The sequence below is a fragment of the Oncorhynchus nerka genome, linkage group LG4 (assembly GCF_034236695.1).
Source record: "Oncorhynchus nerka isolate Pitt River linkage group LG4, Oner_Uvic_2.0, whole genome shotgun sequence".
NCBI classification, from domain to species: Eukaryota; Metazoa; Chordata; class Actinopteri; order Salmoniformes; family Salmonidae; genus Oncorhynchus; species Oncorhynchus nerka.
The window spans coordinates 91,004,112-91,014,559 of NC_088399.1; the positions used below are offsets into that span (position 1 = coordinate 91,004,112).

The 10,448-nt window shown below is 43.4% G+C and overlaps 1 protein-coding gene across 1 annotated transcript; it reads left to right on the forward strand.

Annotated features, from left to right (window-relative positions):
- The first annotated feature begins 4,006 nt into the window (after positions 1-4,006).
- LOC115116591 (basic proline-rich protein-like) lies at positions 4,007-10,403 on the forward strand. The gene is made up of 3 exons (XM_065018022.1): positions 4,007-4,083; positions 4,747-4,808; positions 4,933-10,403. The coding sequence occupies exons 2-3, from the start codon at positions 4,774-4,776 to the stop codon at positions 8,612-8,614; spliced, it is 3,717 nt and encodes a 1,238-aa protein (XP_064874094.1). The 5' UTR covers positions 4,007-4,083; positions 4,747-4,773; the 3' UTR covers positions 8,615-10,403.
- Positions 10,404-10,448: the final 45 nt, after the last annotated feature.

A 10,448-nucleotide genomic window follows, 5' to 3' on the forward strand; every position in this document is an offset into this window, starting at 1 on the left:
AGAGCCTGAGCCATTAGAGCCTGAACCAGCAGAGCCTGAGCCAGCAATGCCTAATTCCGCAGAGTCTGAACTAGCAGAGCCTGAACCAGCAAAGCCGGAACCATCAGATAATGACCCGGCAGAGCCTGATCCAGTAGAGCCTGAACCTTCAGGGGAGCCTGAACCAGTAGAATCTGAACCAATAGAGCATGGGGAGCCTGAACTTCCAGGGGATCATGAAGAACCTAAGGAAAAACCTAGGAAGAAGAAATGTCATGAGAAACATAAGACTAACATATAAGTATTAACATACAATTCAGTTATTGTCCAATGAAACTCAGACCTGTGCCCAAACCCCCAAAAAATATATACAATGTAAAATCTTCCAAACATTTATTTGTCCAGACTTCCATTGTGTTCTGAGGCCATGGTAAGAGGCAGCTAAATAGACTGTAGTTGATGTGTTGTGAGATGAGAGTTCCACTCTTCTAATACAGTTTGAAACAATATACAGCAGAGGTGTCAAACTCATTCCACAGAGGGCCTAGAGTCTGCAGGTTAGACAACCAGTGGAGGGGAGTTCCTTACTAATTATTGACCTTATTGTATCAATTAAGTACAAGGGAGGAGCAAAACCCGCAGACACTCGGCCGTCCTTGGAACGAGTTTGACACGTGATATAGTATATCTGGTTCTTCTTTATGTACATTACAATTACGGTTGGCTCTCTTCTTCACTATTACATGTACATTTCACCTTAATAACATTTGAAATAAAGATTAAACCAATACATTTATCTGGTCTTCCTTCATGTACATCTTCATCAACTGAACCGACTAGGCTAGAGTGAGAGCTAGAGTTGCTTGAGAGAGAGCGTGAGAAGCAACCAGTAAGTTCCCCCTCTGCTGGCAGCAACAAGCACGTGTCAAACTCATTCGATAGACAGCGGAGTGTCTGCGGGTTCTCTCCTCCCTTGTACTTGATTGAATTTTAAGGAACTCCCTAATACACCGTCTGATGTTTCGAGTACAATTGCATGTTTAATAGAGAAGACAAATGTTACACTACCTTGCAGTTGAAAAGGTGATGGTTACTGGTAAATTAACACATCTGCACTTGGGACTCTTTGATGATTTGTTTCCCACCCAAAGAATATTGCAACTTCTAACTCATAACTAAACCCACAGTCAGTAACTCCTAGAGGGTTAAATGTAACAGTACTACTGGAAATAGCATTTTAAATTAATGTTGTCTTCAAGATGACCAGATGACCTCCCTCTTGAAATGTACAGTTGAAGTCGGAAGTTTACATACACTTAGGTTGGAGTCATTAAAAGTCATTTTTCAACCACTCCACGCATTTCTTGTTAACAAACTATAGTTCTGGCAAGTCGGTTAGGACATCTACTTTGTGCATGACACAAGTCATTTTTCCAACAATTGTTTACAGACAGATTATTTCACTTATAATTCACTGTATCACAATTCCAGGGGGTCAGAATTTACATACACTAAGTTGACTGTGCCTTTAAACAGCTTGGAAAATTCCAGAAAATTATGTCATGGCTTTAGAAGCTTCTGGTAAGCTAATTGACATCATTTGAGGCCATTTTATTTATTTTTACCTTTATTTAACTAGGCAAGTCAGTTAAGAACAAATTCTTATTTTCAATGACAGCCTAGGAACAGTGGGTTAACTGCCTGTTCAGGGGCAGAATGACAGATTTGTACCTTGTACCTTGTCAGCTCGGGGGTTTGAACTTGCAACCTAGTCCAACGCTCTAACCACTAGGCTACCCTGCCGCCCGAGGTGTACCTTTGGATGTATTTCAAGACCTACCTTCAAACTCTGTGCCTCTTTGCTTGATATCATGGGAAAATAAAAATAAATCAGCCAATTGTAGACCTACACAAGTCTGGTTCATCCTGGGGAGCAATTTCCAAATGCCTGAAAGTACCACGTTCATCTGTACAAACAATAGTATGCATATTTAAACACCATGGGACCATGTAGCCGTCATACCGCTCAAGAAGGAGACGCATTCTGCCTCCTAGAGATGAAAGAACTTTGGTGCGAAAAGTGCGAATCAATCCCAGAACAACAACAAAGGACCTTGTGAAGATGCTGGAGGAGACAGGTACAAAAGTATCTATATCCACAGTAAAATGAGTCCTATATCGACATAACCTGAAAGGTCACTCAGCAAGGAAGAAGCCACTGCTCCAAAACCGCAATAGAAAAGCCAGTCTATGGTTTGCAACTGCACATGGGGACAAAGATCGTACTTTTTGGAGAAATGTCCTCTGGTCTGATGAAACAAAAAATAGAACTGTTTGGCCATAATGACCATTGTTAGTTATGGTTGGAGGAAAAAGGGGAAGTCTTGCATGCCGAAGAACACCATCCCCACCGTGAAGCACGGGGGTGGCAGCATCATGTTGTGGGGGTGCTTTGTTGCTGGAGGGACTGGTGCACTTCACAAAATAGATGGCATCATGAGGCAGGGAAAATTATGTGGATATATTGAAGCAACATCTCAAGGCATCCGTCAGGAAGTTAAAGCTTGGTCGCAAATGGGTCTTCCAAATGGACAATGACCCCAAGCATACTTCCAAAGTTGTAGCAAAATGTCTTAAGGACAACAAAGTCAAGGTATAGGAGTGGCCATCACAAAGCCCTGAATCCTATAGTAAATTTGTGGGTAGAACTGAAAAAGCTTGTGTGAGCAAGGAGGCCTACAAACCTGATTCGGTTATACAGTTTTGTCAGGAGGAATGGGCCAAAAATCACCTAACTTAGTGTGGGAAGCTTGTGGAAGGCTGCACGGAATATTTGACCCAAGTTTTAAAAAAATTAAAGGCAATGCTACCAAATACTAAATGAGTGTATGTAAACTTCTGACCCACTGGGAATGTGATGAAAAAAAAAAAAGCTGAAATAAATCACTCTCTACTATTATTCTGACATTACACATTCTTAAAATGAAGTGGTGATCCTAACTGACCTAAGAGGGAATATTTACCAGGATTAAAGGTCAGGAATGGTGAAAAACGGAGATTAAATGTATTTGGCTAAGGTGTATGTAAACTTCCGACTTCAACTGTATCTATTCAAAGATTTGGGGTTTATAATCGTTTTCTGTGTTGAAACAGGAAATAAGTTTAAAAAAGGTCATACAGCAGAGTTTCTAAAAGTTTCTCTTGAAAGGTAAGTCAAAAACAACTAGATATGTCCAGCAGACACACAGATATTATTAATTGTAATGCATACATTATGATCCATAAGAAAATAGCCGATGCATTAAATCAGGTACTGCATAACAGGATTTTCTGAGTGCTCTTGAGAATGGAATATGAAAAACAACTCAGACACATGCCTACATGATGAAGTCAGGTAAGAGCTTTAGGCATACAGTGCAGATAAAGGGTGTATTGTTCTGTCACATAGGTCATCAGACCACACAGGTGACTTCTCTGTCTGGTCTAACATGGGCTGACTGGGCTGGGTCAAAGTTTCTACAAACAATGAGTTGGCCTTTATCCTCCTTTTATGGTGTAGGAAAATGTAGAGTAGTTATTTTCCAGGGTTGTGAATGGAATCTCAAATGCATACTTCCTTTTTTTGATTATGGACCATACAGTGGCTCTATAGACAGTAGATAATAGACAGTGCACTATAATAGTATTTATGACAGTGTAAAGCTCACCACGATTACCAGCCTTTTTTCCCTTGATGTCATCATCAACCCTTAGAAAGGACATTTTAATTATTGGGCGTAGCAAATGTTTCTGTAATGATGAAGGAAAGAATCCAAAGTCAAAATGTCTAACAACTCTCTCATCATCATCCTCATCTTTTGGTAAACATTTTTCAAATCTATATGAACTTATCATGGGGTACAGTATCATGGGATGGGATGTATTAGTGTGTGTGGATGTTCATGTGTGACTTAAGGCAGAACAGGGACAGTAAAGGATGCAAATTCCTTCTACTGGAGTATCTTTATGGAAATGTATGAGCCACAAAGACGGTTCCATGAACTTGATCATTTTTAACCTCTCCTACCAACTGGGGGATAAGAATACTACACAACACCTTTACAGGTAAGGAAATATCATCAATTTGTTGTTTTATCATGGACAAATTACTGTTGAGAATATTTGAACAACTCTCAGGTCAATTTCAATTCTGTGATTATTCGGCTTCGGAGAAGGGATATGTTTTTTTAAGTAGCTAAAACAATTCTCACAATGTGAGTTTAGCTATTGCATTCCATGGGTTTTAACTTTAGTATGTAGTCATTGTTTTACAGTAAAGGAGTTTAGTATGTAGTCATTGTTATACAGTAAAGGAGTTTAGTATGTAGTCATTGTTTTACAGTAAAATAGTTTAGTATGTAGTCATTGTTATACAGTAAAGGAGTTTAGTATGTAGTCATTGTTATACAGTAAAGGAGTTTAGTATGTAGTCATTGTTATACAGTAAAGGAGTTTAGTATGTAGTCATTGTTTTACAGTAAAGGAGTTTAGTATGTAGTCATTGTTTTACAGTAAAGAAGTTTAGTATGTAGTCATTGTTTTACAGTAAAGAAGTTTAGTATGTAGTCATTGTTTTACAGTAAAGGAGTTTAGTATGTAGTCATTGTTTTACAGTAAAGGAGTTTAGTATGTAGTCATTGTTTTACAGTAAAGAAGTTTAGTATGTAGTCATTGTTATACAGTAAAATAGATGAGTGTATTTCCATATCCACTCTTTCCTCTCCCCAGACTGGCTTCATTGGGAATACTACAACCATGGGCTTCCCTCTATGCCTATGTCTTCTCTCTTTGTAAGTAAGAGTTATCTGCTTGAATACTCTTGTTTTTGCCACATGGAGTTCGCCATAAAAAGGAAATGATCATAATATTAATGTAGGTTGATAGAAGATTGATTTTATGTCTCTTCACTTTCAGGATTTTCACAACTGCTTGTGGTTCAGGTTTTAGTGACGACACAGCGCTTCATGAAAACTCTTATGAGGAAAAGTGGATGGCATCTATACCTGATGACCAACTCCTTTCAGCTGTTACTATTCCCGGAACTCATGAGAGCCTAACTCTGTATGGTGGACCTCTTATACAGTGTCAGGCTTGGACCTTGGAGAACCAGCTGAAAGCAGGATTGCGGTACTTTGATTTACGTATAGAGGCCAGTATTTTCCACAACACCCTTGATGTCATGGATGGGCATATAAAACATACCAAGTTCCATGATGTGCTAAACATTCTGTGGGAGTTCTTGGGCAAACATGACAGTGAGACTGTAATTTTGAGAGTGACACTGCAAGGGATGAGTATCTGGAATGCTAGAGAATCTATCAAGGATTTGATTAAGAAATCCAAAGATAATGTATGGACAAAGACGTTGGTCCCCCACATGCGAGACGCGAGAAGGAAGATCGTCTTTGTGCAGAGTACCAATTTCAATGTCGGAACCCTTAACCATAACACTTTCGTCACTTACGATGGATGGTTCAAAAACATTGAAAACAAGATGAAAACGATCACAAAACATCTGAAAGAAGCTCAAAATAATTGTGCTCATACAATTTCCTTGACTGACACATCCGCCACAGGCTTTTTCATAGGCCCTAAAACTGTGGCCAGAGTAGTTAATGATCAGCTCAATAAGCTTTTAGGTAAACTAAAGACAGGCTCTGATAAACCAAACTGCTTGGGGGTAATCAGCATGGACTTTCCCAGTCCAGACCTCATCCAGAACATCATTGAGATAAATAGGCAACAAGGAAGAGGTTCATCTGAACGCCTAGTAGAGCCTGAACCAGAGCGTGAACCAGCAGAGCTTGAACCAGCAGAGCATGAAGAACCTGAACCATCAGAGACTGAACCAGCAGAGCCTGTAGAACCTGAACCAACACAACCTGAGCCAATAGAAGAGCCTGAACCAGAGCCGGAACCAGCAGAGCCTGAACCAGCAGAGTATGACAAACCTGAACCAGCAGAGCCTGAACCAGCAGAGCCTGAGCCAGGAGAGCCTGAGCCAATAGAAGAGCCTGAACCAGTAGAAGAGCCTGAACCAGCAGAGCCTGAACCAGCAGAGCCTGAACTTGCAGAACCTGAACCAGCAGAGCCTGAGCCAGTAGAGCCTGAACCAGCAGAGCCTGAACTCGCAGAACCTGAACCAGCAGAGCCTGAACCAGCAGAGCCTGAGCCCGCAGAGCCTGAACCTGCAGAACCTGAACCAGCAGAGTCTGAGCCAGTAGAGCCTGAACCAGCAGAGCCTGAACTCGCAGAACCTGAACCAGTAGAGCCTGAACCAGCAGAGCCCGAGCCAGTAGAGCCTGAGCCCGCAGAGCCTGAACCTGCAGAGCTTGGACCAGCAGAGCCTGAACCTGCAGAGCTTGGAGAATCTGAACAAAGAGAGCCTGAACCAGCAGAGCCTGAAGAACATGAACCAGCAGAGCTTGAGCCAGGAGAAGAGCATGAACCAGAAGAGCCTGTACCAGTAGATTCTGAACATTTAGGGGAGCCTGAACCAGTAGAGCCTGAACCAGCAGAGCCTGAGCCAGTAGAGCCTGAACCAGCAGAGCCTGAACCAGCAGAGCCTGAACTCGCAGAACCTGAACCAGCAGAGCCTGAGCCAGTAGAGCCTGATCCCGCAGAGCCTGAACCTGCAGAGCTTGGACCAGCAGAGCCTGACCCAGCAGAGCTTGAAGAATCTGAACAAAGAGAGCCTGAACCAGCAGAGCCTGAACCCGCAGAGCCTGAAGAACCTGAACCAGCAGAGCTTGAGCCAGGAGAAGAGCATGAACCAGCAGAGCCTGTACAAGTAGAGTCTGAACCTTCAGGGGAGCCTGAACCTGCAGAGCTTGAACCATCAGAACCTGAACCAGCAGAACATGAAGAACCTGAACCAGGAGAACCTGAACCAGCAGAGCCTGAACCAGCAGAGTCTGTACCAGTAGATGCTGAACCTTCAGGGGAGCCTGAACCAGTAGCGCCTGTACCAGCAGAGCCTGAGCCAGTAGAGCCTGAACCGGCAGAGCTTGAACCAGCAGAGCATGAAGAACCTGAACCAGGAGAACCTGAACCAGCAGAGCCTGAACCAGCAGAGCCTGAGCCAGTAGAAGAGGATGAACCAGCAGAGCCTGTACCAGTAGATTCGGAACCTTCAGGGGAGCCTGAACCAGTAGAGCCTGAACCAGCAGAGCCTGAGCCAGTAGAGCCTGAACCTGCAGAACCTGAGCCTGCAGAGCCTGAACCTGTAGAGATTGGACCAGCAGAGCCTGAACCAGGAGAGCCTGAACCAGCAGAGCCTGAACCAGGAGAGCCTGAGCCAGTAGAGTCTGAGCCCGCAGAGCCTGAACCTGCAGAGCTTGGACCAGCAGAGCCTGAACCAGCAGAGCTTGAAGAATCTGAACAAAGAGAGCCTGAACCAGCAGAGCCTGAAGAACCTGAACCAGCAGAGCTTGAGCCAGGAGAAGAGCATGAACCAGCAGAGCCTGTACAAGTAGAGTCTGAACCTTCAGGGGAGCCTGAACCTGCAGAGCTTGAACCATCAGAACCTGAACCAGCAGAACATGAAGAACCTGAACCAGGAGAACCTGAACCAGCAGAGCCTGAACCAGCAGAGTCTGTACCAGTAGATTCTGAACCTTCAGGGGAGCCTGAACCAGTAGCGCCTGCACCAGCAGAGCCTGAGCCAGTAGAGCCTGAACCTGCAGAGCTTGAACCAGCAGAGCATGAAGAACCTGAACCAGGAGAACCTGAACCAGCAGAGCCTGAACCAGCAGAGCCTGAGCCAGTAGAAGAGGATGAACCAGCAGAGCCTGTACCAGTAGATTCGGAACCTTCAGGGGAGGCTGAACCAGTAGAGCCTGAACCAGCAGAGCCTGAGCCAGTAGAGCCTGAACCTGCAGAACCTGAGCCTGCAGAGCCTGAACCTGTAGAGATTGGACCAGCAGAGCCTGAACCAGGAGAGCCTGAACCAGCAGAGCCTGAACCAGGAGAGCCTGGACCTTCAGAGCTTGGACTAGCAGAACCACAACCAGCAGAGCATGAAGAACCTGAACCAGCAGAGCCTGAACCCGCAGAACCTGAACCCGCAGAACCTGAACCAGTACAGCCTGAACCAGCAGAGCCTGAGCCAGCAAAGCCTGAGCCACCAGAGCCTGAACCTTCGGAGCTTGGACTAGCAGAACCACAACCAGCAGAACATGAAAAACCTGAACCAGCAGAGCCTGAACCCGCAGAACCTGAACTAGTACAGCCTGAACCAGCAGAGCCTGAGCCAGCAAAGCCTGAGCCACCAGAGCCTGAACCTTCAGAGCTTGGACTAGCAGAACCACAACCAGCAGAGCATGAAGAACCTGAACCAGCAGAGCCCGAACCCGCAGAGCCTGAATCAGTAGAGCCTGAGCCAGTAGAGCCTGCACCTGCAGATTCTGAATCAGTAAAGACTGACCCAGCAGAACCTGAGCCTAATGCCGCAAGGCCTGAACCAGCAGAGCCTGATCCAGTAGCACCTGAACCAATAGAGCCTGGGGAGCCTGAACCTCCACGGGAGCCTGAACAACCTAAGGAAAAACCTAGGAAGAAGAAGAAATGTCATAAGAAACATAAGACTAACATATAAGTATTAACATACAATTCAGTTATTGTCCAATGAAACTCAGACCTGTGCCCAAACCCCCCAAAAATATATACAATGTAAAATCTTCCAAACATTTATTTGTCCAGACTTCCATTGTCTTCTGAGGCCATGGTAAGAGGCAGCTAAATAGACTGTGGTTGATGTGTTGTGAGATGAGAGTTCCACTCTTCTAATAGTTTGAAACAATATACAGCAGAGGTGTCAAACTCATTCCACAGAGGGCCTAGAGTCTGCAGGTTAGACAACCAGTGGAGGGGAGTTCCTTACTAATTATTGACCTTATTGTATCAATTAAGTACAAGGGAGGAGCAAAACCCGCAGACACTCGGCCGTCCTTGGAACGAGTTTGACACGTGATATAGTATATCTGGTTCTTCTTTATGTACATTACAATTACGGTTGGCTCTCTTCTTCACTATTACATGTACATTTCACCTTAATAACATTTGAAATAAAGATTAAGCCAATACATTTATCTGGGGCGGCAGGGTAGCCTAGTGGTTAGAGCATTGGACTAGTAATCGGAAGGTTACAAGGTAAAATCCCCGAGCTGCCCCTGAACAGGCAGTTAACCCACTGTTCCAAGGCCGTCATTGAAAATAAGAATTTGTTCTTAACTGACTTGCCTAGTAAAATAAAGGTATAAAAAATAAAAAAATAAAAAATGTACATCTTCATCAACTGAACCGACTAGGCTAGAGTGAGAGCTAGAGTTGCTTGAGAGAGAGCGTGAGAAGCAACCAGTAAGTTCCCCCTCTGCTGGAAGCAACACTGTCATTCCAATACACAGTCTGATGTTTTGAGTACAATTGCAACTGCATGTTTAATAGAGAAGACAAATGTGACACTACCTTGCAGTTGAAAACGTGATGGTTACTGGTAACTTACTGCTTACTTGGCACTATTTGATGATTTGTTTCCCACCCAAAGAATATTGCAACTTCTAACTCATAACTAAACCCACAGTCAGTAACTCCTAGAGGGTTAAATGTAATGGTTCTACTGGAAATAAAACATCACATTAATGTTGTCTTCCAAATGACCAGATCCTCCCTCTTGAAATGTATCTATTCAAAGATTTGGGGTTTATAATCGTTTTCTGTGTTGAAACAGGAAATAAGTTTAAAAAAGGTCATACAGCAGAGTTTCTAAAAGTTTCTCTTGAAAGGTAAGTCAAAAACAACTAGATATGTCCAGCAGACACACAGATATTATTAATTGTAATGCATACATTATGATCCATAAGAAAATAGCCGATGCATTAAATCAGGTACTGCATAACAGGATTTTCTGAGTGCTCTTGAGAATGGAATATGAAAAACAACTCAGACACATGCCTACATGATGAAGTCAGGTAAGAGCTTTAGGCATACAGTGCAGATAAAGGGTGTATTGTTCTGTCACATAGGTCATCAGACCACACAGGTGACTTCTCTGTCTGGTCTAACATGGGCTGACTGGGCTGGGTCAAAGTTTCTACAAACAATGAGTTGGCCTTTATCCTCCTTTTATGGTGTAGGAAAATGTAGAGTAGTTATTTTCCAGGGTTGTGAATGGAATCTCAAATGCATACTTCCTTTTTTGATTATGGACCATACAGTGGCTCTATAGACAGTAGATAATAGACAGTGCACTATAATAGTATTTATGACAGTGTAAAGCTCACCGCGATTACCAGCCTTTTTGCCCTTGATGTCATCAACAACCCTTAGAAAAGAAGATCCATCCATTGGCAGAAATCTATACAGAAAATAAGAAGAAACTGCTGATTCACTAGGAACTATATGATGTGGCTCAAAACATGTTATTAAAATGA